Raw genomic sequence first — 12,983 nt, forward strand, 5'->3', positions numbered from 1 at the left:
AGAGAGAAAACACAAATCTCTATAATACATATTATTTCATAATCCCGTATCTAACCTTCTTTATATAATGTAACTGATTTGCATCAAAATCGTAACATATCTCTTTTCCTTTTTTATCTCCCTCATTCTCTCTCCAATCACGTTTCTATTCAAAGTAAGGTTAGCTTCATTATATTCAGTAACGAAAATTCTTTATTTTCTCTCTCTTAAACCCGCTTCAGTTGTTAAACCTCCATTAATCTCTGAAATCTTCCTTCATCTTCATTAGATTGATGTGCAAACATTCATATCATATATATCAGGTTTTACACTGAAATTCTTTATTAACACCATTGTTAAAATCTAATAATGCTTGTCATGTTAAAGTATCAGCTAACGTTGATCTATTATTGAAATCATTGTATCATTTGATTTTGTTTATAAATGGTTGTAATCACTGTATTATCGAATCATCATATCATATTTCATTAGATTTAGTTTTCCTATTGATTATAAATCGTTTTAATTATTTACAAACCAGATTTTGATATCTTTCTAAAATCGAAACATCATTCATTCTCTTTTTCATACAGAAGATTTCAGATCTGTAATTTAGGCTTTTTATTTTCTGATATTAGGTTTTTGACTTTCTGACATTTCTTCATATCAGAACTTTGCATCCGTATAATTTTTTATCCAGATATTATTCCGTACGGTTTCTCTTAACAGAATGTACATTATACGTAATTCGTATTAAATTTTTCATACTTTAAAGTACATTACGCCAATTTCGGCCGTACATACTTTAACAGCCTTATTTAAAAAGAATGTTTAATTATTCATAAAGTACGTATAATTGCGTAATTTCTGAAACAGTACATGTTATTTATAGCAAATTACACATATTTGTGTTATATTACAGTGTCAATGTGATTCAAATTAAAATACTGTTTATCTCCAACACATGTTAAAGTTTATCAAACATTATGGATAATTTATTCATTGTTTAATGTCGTTTATGATAAATTATAAATTTTTCTAATTACTAATGTATATGTTTTTTTTCTTGTAGTAAACCAGCACTGATGGAATTTCCTACAGAATCATCACATAAACTATAGAAGTATAAATTACGATGAAGAACGATGAAGAAGATTGTTTTTGTGATCCTGTTTGGACAACGGAGTCTTATGTGAAGACTTACAAGGAACATATAAGCCCTGCCCCTAATTTTGATGGACCACGTACATTTAATGAAGAGTAAAAAACACTACCATGTTTGATTCGCCGTAGACCTCGAAGACCAAAGACAGTAAGGATCGAGAGCTCGGGCAACATTCCAACGAAGTTTGTTTTTAAGTTACCTATTCTACTATGTTTTTTTCATTTACAATAAAACACAGATTATTGTTTAATAAAATTTCATCTTAGTCGTACAAAGGTTGTGTTATTTACTATCCACTATACATAATTTATGATAAATCACATACTTTATAACAAAAAACATGATTTCAGATTTACATTTCCTAACATGTTACCATAATTTATGGTACATAATGGACATGTACGCGTAAAAAATAAGTAATTTATGTCAGAAAATAATTTAAGTATTCAATGGTACATAATGGACATGACACAAATACATATGATAAATTACGTTGTATACATGACAAATGATGATTTCTTCGTCATAAACAACACATAATTTACGAACTTGTTTCATAATTTGTATTCGATGTGTGTTTATGTATGAGTAAAAACGAAAGTTAAGTGAGAGAAAGGTTGATATATATGTTTTGAATATTAACCCCCAAATCACGCTAATTGATCTCAGAAAATATACTTTTTCCAAATCTGAAAGTTAAGTGAGAGAAAGTGATATATAGATTTGGTTTCAAAATCTAAAAGGATGAGAAAGAAAATCTGTTTTGGAAAATATCCGTTTTCCAGATCTGTTTTGGAAAATTTGTTTTGGAAAATATCCTTGATCTGTTACTTCCTATTAAAACCTCCAAATCACGTTCAAATCTTGCCTTTCCAGATTCTTTCCGCCCCCAAATTAAAAATCCGTGAAATATGAAGGTGGGACATTGACGGGACTCTGTTTTAGAAAGTGAGAGTTTTTATGTCCATATGGTAAAAGGACTAAAAATCCATTATTTTGGGAAGATCGGGTCCTAAACCCTTTTTGAACATTATTTTGGACTATATACCCATTGATCTTTTTTTAATTGTGTACTACAAAATAAATGTATTTTGATAAGTACTTAAACATAGTAAAGCGTTATACAACGTTGGGATGAAGATAATTAAGAAGTGATCATCATCGAATTCGGGATAAGTTATAATCTTTCAGTCATCATTGCATTATTTATTTCGAATAATATACCCTATTTTGATCAATTGGAAAAGAGAATCTACATTGACACTTAAAACCTAGAATTTTTAGAGTTTTTTCTTTAGGGTCCCATTCAAGATACGTCGAAGAGTTGTTTTCTTGACGCTTTAAGATTTAGAGTTTGAAGGTCCCATTGAAAATGGTGTTAATGGTTAAATTTATAAAGGTATTCAATCATTAATAATTCAACCGAAATTTTTAAATGGCTTTTATTTAGCCCATAGGTACATATGAACGTAATTTCTTTTTTTTTTTGTTCATAATAAACCACGTAATACAAATTGATGATTAAAAAATAGTCACCAGTTAACTGAGGTCAATAACTCAAGAAAAGTCTGAAATCCTAATGGATCAACCTATATTAAGTCAATAGGGAAATTGAATCTGTGAGATATTTGAAACTCAATCCTAAAACTGAGGGGTTGGTACGATTGTCTAGGCGCCTTAAGCCCTGCCTCAGCTCAAACACAACCAGCAGGTCTGCCCTACGATTTGAGAGAAGATTAGAGAGTCCGTGTAAGTGGGGCCGATATCTTAATCCTGAAACATAGGAAGTAGAAGCATGTCTGATGCTTGCCGACCTAATTTCAAATCCTATCAAAGATCCCAATTGATGAGGATCTTAAGTATTTATTAATATTAAACTTGAGCTTTAAAAGTTCCCCTAGGAGGAAACTTCTCCTAAAGGATCTACAAACTCGAAAACAAAATCTATCCTAAACACTAAGTATTCTTGAACAAGGTAACTTCTAAATATCAAATATACGGGATAATAATAAAGAGGAATTCTAATATCTTAAAGACTACGAAATAGTAGTTTCAATTCAGCACGATGGGTTTCAACCGCCTCATTAACACCGCTTATCTACAGTCGGTCAAAACACTATAAAAGGTAATCAAATCGCCTTAAACAAAGTACGAACTCAACAATACAACAACTCTAAAAACTCGGGTTCATTCAATATTGAATTACTTAAATGCAAGGACAACTTGACTCTCTTGAAAGTCAGAGATATTTTTGAATCCCTAGCAGGTTTCGCCTCGTAGATCGTTAATAGTAAAGCGGAATCCAATGTAACAGTCTCAATTTCTTAACTGATTTTAGAGAGACAAATTCTGACAGTGGCAAAAATTCTAACCTGCGTTAGTTACAAAAATGCTATTTAGTTTGAAAAATAGAACCGGCAATAGGCCAATGTGGCTAGCTTCAATTGGTTAGGCTCCGCCGGAAAGAAATGACTTGACCAAGTGAAACGATCCGCGTTACCATCCAGCCCATGATCATGGCTAGTTTTCGGGCCATTTGATTTCGCCAGTTTGAGTGGCCTCGGACCGACAAGATGTACTGACCGAACCCAATCGATGGTGACAAGGACAAACCGAGTGTGTGTATTTAGTCAAATCTCCACGTCATCTGATGTTTTGATTAGTATGGAATTCCTCATCATTTCTACGAGATTTTCTACCAAAAACTCAAAACCCCAAATCTTCTCCCTAACTCCATTAAACCAGAGTCTTTCTCTCTCTAGCTTTCTCTCTCTAAGAAGAAAACCGAAGACCTCCCTCTCTCTCTCTCTCTTCAAATTTGTATTCTCAGATGGCATTATCGGCTGGTATTACTTGCAGAAACCCTACTTCTAATTCTCAAAAACCATACTTATCCTCATTCAATCGCATCAGAGTACCTTCAAATCTCGACCTATTGCCTATGAATTCTTCTGGAATTAGAGATTCTTCAATTTCATGTGCTATAACTAAAGATTCAGTACTTGAAGCAGAGAAGAAAGAGAAAATGTCGACTATTTTGCAGAGACCCGATTCGTTTGGTCGGTTTGGTAAATTTGGGGGAAAATACGTTCCAGAAACCCTAATGTATGCTCTTACTGAGCTTGAATCAGCTTTCAGGGTTCTCTCCAAGGACGATGATTTTCAGGTTTGTTCAAATATATGTAGGAATTTCATTTTGATTGACGTATTTAATTGTTTTTTAAGAACTTATGTTCCTCAAAATTGAAGAAGATATCAGATTTGGGTGAAAAATTGAAAATCATATTCACAAGTTTTTGATCAATTTATTGGTAAATGCTTATGGGAGTCCAGTTAGCCACCAAATAAATCTTTTAGCTGTTTATTTAGGTTAGTTAGTTAATGATGAATTTTAACAAAATTGGGGTCTAAATCCTTCATTGTGTAACTATCTTAGTCTGGGTTAGTCTCAAAAGGCCCTAAAACTTACACCTTTAGAAAAGGGTGAATTTTGCCTGATGTATAACCAATTTGGTTTCTCTTTGGGGATAAATATATTTTTTTATTTCTTGTTTTTCATCTCTGTTGTGAATTTGTATATTTGCAGAGAGAATTAGCTGGAATATTGAAAGACTATGTTGGTAGGGAGAGCCCTCTCTACTATGCGGAGCGCCTGACAGAGCACTATAAGTCTGCAAATGGGGAAGGCCCAGATATATACCTAAAAAGAGAGGATCTTAATCATACTGGTGCTCACAAGATAAATAATGCAGTAGCTCAAGCTTTGCTTGCAAAGCGTTTGGGGAAAAAGCGGATTATAGCTGAGACTGGAGCTGGTCAACATGGAGTTGCTACTGCTACTGTTTGTGCTAGGTTTGGTTTAGAATGCATTATTTACATGGGTGCTCAAGATATGGAGAGACAGTCCCTTAACGTTTTCAGAATGCGACTACTTGGAGCAGAGGTATTTTTCTTTTCTTCCGATGATCCATCGATATTGTCCTCTCTTGTCACTTGGGGCTGAGCCCAATGAGGGACGAGGTTTATTTTGGCAAATGCTCCAAGATGCCACTTAAATGGCGTTGACACTTACTAAGCTTGCGCTTGCACCAACAGCCCAGTCTAGGGTCGCACTCGCAGTATCTTCAACGCTTACTTTTATAGTATCTAATCAAGTACAGCACACTTTGTATGATGAAATATATATGATGGGTTTTTCTCTTTCAGGTCAGAGCAGTACATTCCGGCACAGCCACACTGAAGGATGCAACATCAGAAGCTATAAGAGACTGGGTGACTAATGTGGAGTCAACCCACTATATTTTGGGATCAGTTGCAGGACCACATCCATATCCTATGATGGTAAGGGATTTCCATGCAGTTATAGGCAAAGAAACAAGAAAACAGGCACTAGAGAAATGGGGTGGGAAACCTGATGTACTAGTTGCTTGTGTTGGTGGAGGTTCAAATGCAATGGGACTCTTCCATGAATTTGTTGATGACAAAGAAGTAAGATTGATTGGTGTTGAGGCTGCTGGTTTTGGGGTAGATAGTGGTAAGCATGCTGCTACTTTAACCAAAGGCGAGGTAGGGGTGTTGCATGGAGCTATGAGCTATTTATTGCAGGATGACGATGGACAAATTATTGAGCCTCATTCTATAAGCGCTGGGTAAGAACAGAAACACTATATATATATATATATATATATATATATATATATATATATATATATATATATATATATATATTACCTTCTAACCGAAGATGTGTTCTCCTCGGTATATCATGGCTCTGCTTTATAAGTACGTAAGATTAACATCTTTCTTTTTCTCCTTTGTGTTACATATAGCTTGGATTATCCTGGTGTTGGACCTGAACACAGCTTTCTGAAAGATCTAGGGCGAGCAGAGTACTATAGCATCACGGACGAAGAAGCACTGGAAGGTATACATGCTGTTAACATAAACTCTTTTTTTTTTTTCAAATTGCCAACATTTCTTTCTTATGGTTTGTATAAATGGTGATTGATGATAATGAGAATATCAAATAACTTCTGTCTTGTCTGTATTAATATTTGAATACTTCGTCTCGGTTGATTTAACTTATCATGGGATGTTGATTTTGTGTATATGCAGCGTTTAAGAGAGTATCTAGACTTGAGGGCATAATCCCGGCTCTTGAGACATCTCATGCTCTAGCTTACTTGGATAAACTCTGTCCAACTCTTCCAAATGGAACTAAAGTCGTCCTCAATTTTAGCGGCAGAGGTGACAAGGACGTCCATACTGCCATTAAATACTTGCAGGTTTGAAAGTGTTTTTGATTCTAACCGTATCAGTTGGTTAGGACTAATACGTGTAAGGGGTTTTTATTTGATGGAAAATTGGTGTTGTATGCTTTTTGAGTCATTGACCCCCTTGTTCTGAATAAAATGCTGTAAGATTACTTGAATTTTTTATCACATAAACCCCTTATAGAGAGCTAGTTTGGGCTTCAATTTCTGCTTCTTATAGTTAGTTCTTCTGTATTATCTCACAACATACAAATCTAAAAGAACTAATTGTTTTATGCCGAAACCAGTGCGATCAAATACTAATGAAACTCTGTATAAAAAACCTTAGGTCTTCATTTATCTCCAACAATAATAAAAACATTTGCTTCTAATCTTTCAACTGACCAACATTTGGTGCACCGTTCAGGCTATGTAACAAATGGAAACTCTCTCTAGTTTCTCCCTCTACCCTTGGCAACCTTACTTCGGCCAGTCCTCCTGTCAAGTCTGCATTCTTTTATTGAGTTTTTTTTTTACTGCTTTGCCTGCAAAACCCATTTACAGAAATTTGTTGAGCTCCTCTTTGAAATGCCATACTGATATAGAGTTAGAAGATAGGCTGAGTCGAAAGAACAAGGATGAGATCCTTTGATGGATCCTGCATGTTTACTTATTATCGTTAATGAGAAGTTTACCTGTGAGTAGAAAAAGGTTCCAAGAACTGCAATAGCGGCTCCTACAGCGTTTACAGGTTGAACAGGAGTTTGGAAGATTATGATGGAAGAGACGATGACAGATATCCTCTTCATCGTGTTTCCAATACTAAATGTCAAGGGTGATATCTCATCCAAAGACATGTATGAGAACTGATTGTATAGATGGTAAAACACACTCTGGGCTGCTACCCACCTGATGATTCATAACACACGTAAAATACACAGATATAAATTTCCAAAAGAATCAACTAACCAAACAAACAACATTCTGAAAATTGATCTAAACTCGAACGGAGAGTTCCAATGTACGGAAATCATAAGATTAAGACTCATAAATTCATGAACTTTCGGTTTAAAAGGAGCAAAGCCGACATGTTGTATGAGTATAACATTGCTTGTGGGAGAGTCTGCAGACTGAACTATATGTGGTTAAAAGGGTTTTTCGAAAAGAAAACAATAATTATGCTGGGGAATTGTTATCAAACAGGGTTGGATGGTAAAAGCAAACAAACACCAATTGCAAGAAAACAAGACAAAAAGAAGAGTAGAGAGTTCTTGTGGTTATGAGATTACCATATGAAATTAGGTCCAATCTGAGAGACAGCTTGTTCCCAACCAGCTGCCCACATCTGAGGACCCTCAACAGCAATAGCAAAAGGTGTGAGAATAAGGAGGGATAACATGGAAAGACAAGCATAGTAGTTCATCCCACCAACTGATCCTTTCATCCCTTTCTTTGAGAATATGTTTCGGAATACAAACGCCATGTTTGATATCATAGCACCCATAAACCCTAGCATCGAAAAAATAAACTCATTCAGAAAACAATCCCCACAAGAACAAATAATGTCATAACAATAATCTAAGGTGGTCGTTGTTTTTTTATTTTCAAGTTCTGGATCTGAATTTGCAACTCAAACGAGTCAGACATCGTAGGTGAGCGACAAAAACTGATTTTGGGTATCATGAAAAAAGAGCAACCGGGTTCAAATGCAAACTCTGTTTATTTGCAAGGGAAGAAGAAACAAAACCATTATTCTTACCAATCATATTGAAATTGAGCTCAGTAACAGCAGCAAGACCACAACCTCCAATAATGGGGAGAAGTGAAAGATAAACAGGAATAGGAAACATTTCTCCTAACAAAAACCTCGAAACCAAAACACTAAAAGCTGGTTCTCCACTTTTGATTATATGTGTAAAAGAAACTGCAACTTTTGACATACTCACTGTTGCCGCTACATGCCCTATTGTATGAGCAATAGCAACCTAAAAAAAAATCAAAACCCAAATCGCATAATCAAGCAATTACTAACTCAGAAACCAAATATTCAACAAAAATCATAAAAGAACCGGAAGTTTTCTCACCGGAAAGAGGGTTTTCCAGAATTGAAGATCAGTTTTTGGTGCTTCGGCAATTCGAGTAGCCCAAGAAACCAACATCATCAAAGACCCAGTTGCGAGCGAAAGAGTAGATGTCAACCATGGATAAGGAAAAGCATTAAGAACTTTCTTATTATAGATATTGAAGACGACATTCAAAATCCACCAAGTAGCAAAATAGATACTAATCTTAATCTTCTGAGTTGCTTCTGTTCTTGTTTTTTGATCTATAAGAAGAGTATCAATTGGTTGAGATCGATCCGCTTCATAAGCATTACACACAACATTTGGTACATTTTTACGTTTCGATTCTACAGTTTCAGACACATGAAGAGGTTTTCGCGATGAAAGAACAGAGTTAGTAGAGATTTTTGCAGTGGGCATGGCTTGAAGCAATAATGATAGTTGAGGTCTTGAAACCCTAGATGAGTTTTTGTGTTGCCGAACAAGATTGGTAGCTGAAAGTGCCGAAGGTGAATTTTTTACTGAAGAAATCATCTTCTTTTATTGCACAAGAACACAAAAAAGTGAACAGGGGAACTAATTGAGAAAAGATGTTCTTCGACAAGTGGCTAAATTTTTGAACGTTACACTAGAAGATCTGAAATCAAACAAACATCTGAAGGGAGAATTATCAATGAAGGTGATTTAAACGTGAATCAGTGAAGAATTTCAAAAATTAAAGACAAAATGAAATGATTGAGAACTACCCAGAAGTCAGAAAGATGATGTTATTCGATTGATTTAATCAACCAGTAAAAAACCCTAGAAACCTCACAATCTACTGGTTTTCTTTTGGGGTAGTAATCTAGAAAGTAAAGATAAAATTCAGAAACAATGAAATTTGGGATTTGAAGAGAAATATTGAGTGAGGGTAAGATGAGATTCCTCTGTTTTTTTACTTGGTTAATGAGAAATGGAGATTTTTAAATGGGAGAAAAATGTGGAATAAAGAAATAATTGAGAGAATTATTAGAGAGTACTTTTTCTTCTATGTATGTGAAGAGGAAACTGATCTTCATCTCTTGTTGTTGTTCTTGCTCCATTTTATAAGCCAAATACTCTGTTTAAAGAGCTGCCAGCTGAACTAACTCTGGGTTTCTGTAACGTTTGTTATTATTTTATACCCTTTCTACCCTTTAGCCTAATTATGACATATGTTGAAATAAACTATTCATTAAGAGATCATAACGTTATTACAATATTTATCTATTAAAATACAAGGAATATTGATCCACTTCTTATTTCTATTCTTCTTTCTGGCCCATTTGGCTAGCTCGTCTGCATGAGTTATTTCCCATTTGGTGTTCTAACTTTTGACCGAAAATGCATGAAAAGCCCACAAAATGGACCCAAATAGGAAATTAAACCCGTCCAAAAATTATAATGTAAAAAATCGATTTTTAACACTTTTAAACTGTTGACAACATATATAACTATATTGTTAGCAAGACAGTCATATTTTTGTCTACTTCCCTTTGTACCCTTCTATGTTGACACATATAAATATGTTGTTATAAAATGTTGACAACATATACAATTGTGTTGTTATAAACTGTTGACAACATTTGAAATAATGTCCTGATTTGTTATAAAATGTTGAAAACATATATAGTTGTACTGACTTGTTATAAAATGTCGACAACGTACATAATTATGTTGTTAACAACATATACAATGCACTAGACAAAATATTATTTTTCAGTTAATAAGTTTGTCCAATACAAACGATAGTAAGCATAACATTTTAATTTTTGCAAAAGACAAATTAAAAAATGCATTAGCTCAATGTTTCTGTCAAAAACAAAAAAAAATGCAGAAATTATTTTTTTCTTTTGATGACAAATCGAAAAATGCTTTAACCAAAATGTGAAACATTTTTGCAATTTTGAGCAAATGTAAAAGACAAAATGTGAAACATTTTTGCAATTTTGAGCAAAGACGAATTCGTTCTGAAATTAACAAAATTGTTGAGAGCAAACTAAGATTTGTTCAGAAATGTTTTTCACAGATTTCGTGAGTAAAATTGTACTTTCACAAAATGAATTTTTTGTAAATACTATTTAGACTTGGGCCTTGTTTTCCATCGAGATTTTGGGTTTTTAAATTATCCTCCCATTTTGGCGTGACCTCGTAGTTTGGGTTAAATATCCATATGACTCTTGTTTTGTAATTTCAATGTATTGAGTCACTTCGATTTGTTAAAGTACCCTTATTTAAAAAAAATTTGTTTTCTTTCTATCTTTTCGGTTCTTGCTCTCACCTCTTCATCTTCTTCCTTTCTCCCTTCTTCATCCTCTACAACCAGGTGATCACTATTGACTGGTTATTCTTTATTCCATCTTCTCTCACTCCTCTCTCCATCTCCCCCTTTCATTCCTTTTTTTCCTCTCTATCTCGTTCTATCTCCTCTCTCTAGGTCGCTCTTCCTTTACTTTTTCTTTTTTCTCTCTCTCACCCTCTCTTTTTTGTTTGACAGAGGAGGGAGAACCCCTTCGTCGAAATTTTATTCTGGTTTAGCCAGATGATGAAGGTCTAGTAAAACAAGACGAACTTCGTACAATTAGACTTTAGCGACTATATAAACTAAAATCCTAGGGATATCTATCCGTAGAATTTTGACGAATCTCTTGTGTAACTTGTTTTTTTTATCATAATGGAAATCATCGCACCGTTGTTCGCCGTGGATTAGGTCTCACCAACCGAACCGCGTAAATCTCTTTATGGTCTGTGTGATTGTTTATTTCCTACTGTCTTGGTTTCATTGATTTCGTCGCAACAATATTTCCAAAAATCTACTCAGTAACTCAAATGATCTTTTGATCGTACCGTCACAAGTTGCATTTTCTCCATGCGACTCTAACTCGGACGTCTCGTTTGGCAGAGGTGTTCCGTTGTCGTCATTCCAACGGATCCCTGATTTTCTATAAATAGTTTTCGTTTTCGCTCTTTAAGCCTATGTTACACCTTCAAGCTAACCCTTAGACACTTTGTTCTCTTCTCTGAATCTTTTAAATTCTTGACTCCGATCTTAACTCTCGGACACTTTGTGCATCCACCGTTATGTATTTTTCACTGTACACAATTCTTTTGTTTACTGATAGAAATGTGATTGACATGTTTTACTTTTGATTTTCAAAATGTGACACTTTGCATAAAAGTGGATGTAGTCATTATACCAAACACAAATACCCTTGTATACCACATTTTTCTAATCGTGTCGGGTCATGTGATAGTGTGTGTCTGACCTTGACTCATGTGTGCATGACGTTAACACATCAGTAACACGATGTATTTTACATTTGCCCGTGTGAGGTGTGACATTTTCACGCTTGAAGATAACTCAACCACTTGAATCTGACTTTTTGGTCTCCAACCTGAATTTTTTGCACCACTTTCACAATATGGTAGTCCTTTATAACTTAATCTTCATTTTCGCTTGTTTTTAGGTCCCTTTGTATGTTTTTTGGCCAATGCTATAATGAAATTCTTTTTATTTCTCTTTTTTTTCCAGTTTTTTGTGTTTCATTGACTGCTACGGACTACTTTTGTACCTTTCAAGAACGAATGACCTTAAATCGAAAATGAGTTGATAGTGCACAAGGGTTTCGTGGGAATAAGCCATTCAATTAAGAGCAAATCATTTTGAGTCTGACTTGTCTTAGTAATAGGTAAAATAGTCATTTCAGAGTATTTCACATATTGATCTCTTAATTCAAATTTATTTTATTATATTTGGCTCAACTAGACCTACAATCAATTCAAGTTAACCACTCATAGAAGTCATTCTAAAATCTAAATCAATTTAGTACGTTGAATTCAGTTTTGACTTAGACAACACCAGTGAATAATAATAGAGGTAGTAGGAAGAAGTTAAAAATGTAAACTTGATGGGTTTAGGGAAAATTGAGATAGTTCTTGAATTCAATTATTCAAAGAAGGCTCCAAAAGCGTACTAGAATTTCATACGTACAAATTTCATACGTACAAATTTACATTCACAGTGATTGGTGGCCGTCCAATGGTCCAATGCTCCACCAGCTGTGTCCAAGCATCTTTTTCTCATATAACCAATTCATGGTTTTCTAGTTCCATTACTCTCATTAGGATTGTCTTTTCCTAATGTCTAATTAATGTCTAATTAGAGATGTTTCTTTTGGACACGTGTGAACTGGGGACAAAAAAAATTAACATACCTTTGTTGGAAATGCGCCGATATTAAATTGCTGAAGGCGGAATGTGTCGACTGTCGACGTTGGAGTTCAGTCGTTGGAGCCGGAATTTTCATCATCTTCATCTTCTTCCACCATTTCATATCTCGCTTCATCTTACTGTTTTAATTTTCTCTCTTACTCTCCCTCTTCCTTTAAGACTGTTTGAAACCTAATTTCGTGGAAATAAAAGATCTTTCACGGAAAGTTTCCATGAAACCTATTTGGTGAAATTAAGAATTAGCGAAATAATAACTCGGTAAGACCGAGGTCCATC

General features: G+C 34.5%; 2 protein-coding genes across 2 annotated transcripts; one reads left to right on the forward strand and one right to left on the reverse strand.

Annotated features, from left to right (window-relative positions):
• The first annotated feature begins 3,796 nt into the window (after nucleotides 1-3,796).
• Nucleotides 3,797-6,621, forward strand: LOC147549575 (tryptophan synthase beta chain 1). The gene is made up of 5 exons (XM_086669615.1): nucleotides 3,797-4,310; nucleotides 4,731-5,087; nucleotides 5,351-5,793; nucleotides 5,974-6,068; nucleotides 6,260-6,621. Exons 1-5 carry the CDS (start codon nucleotides 3,975-3,977, stop codon nucleotides 6,433-6,435), a joined length of 1,407 nt encoding a protein of 468 aa, XP_086525741.1. The 5' UTR covers nucleotides 3,797-3,974; the 3' UTR covers nucleotides 6,436-6,621.
• Nucleotides 6,622-6,732: 111 nt separating this feature from the next.
• On the reverse strand, nucleotides 6,733-9,590 carry LOC147549576 (glucose-6-phosphate/phosphate translocator 2, chloroplastic-like). The gene is made up of 5 exons (XM_086669616.1): nucleotides 8,481-9,590; nucleotides 8,156-8,381; nucleotides 7,686-7,905; nucleotides 7,092-7,305; nucleotides 6,733-6,941 (listed from the first exon to the last, which is right to left on the reverse strand). Exons 1-5 carry the CDS (start codon nucleotides 8,991-8,993, stop codon nucleotides 6,930-6,932), a joined length of 1,185 nt encoding a protein of 394 aa, XP_086525742.1. The 5' UTR covers nucleotides 8,994-9,590; the 3' UTR covers nucleotides 6,733-6,929.
• Between the last annotated feature and the right edge of the window lie 3,393 nt (nucleotides 9,591-12,983).

The sequence above is a fragment of the Eschscholzia californica genome, unplaced genomic scaffold (assembly GCF_041429995.1).
Source record: "Eschscholzia californica isolate CP2 unplaced genomic scaffold, dmEscCali1.0.p SCAF_3, whole genome shotgun sequence".
In the NCBI taxonomy this organism is placed as follows: Eukaryota; Viridiplantae; Streptophyta; class Magnoliopsida; order Ranunculales; family Papaveraceae; genus Eschscholzia; species Eschscholzia californica.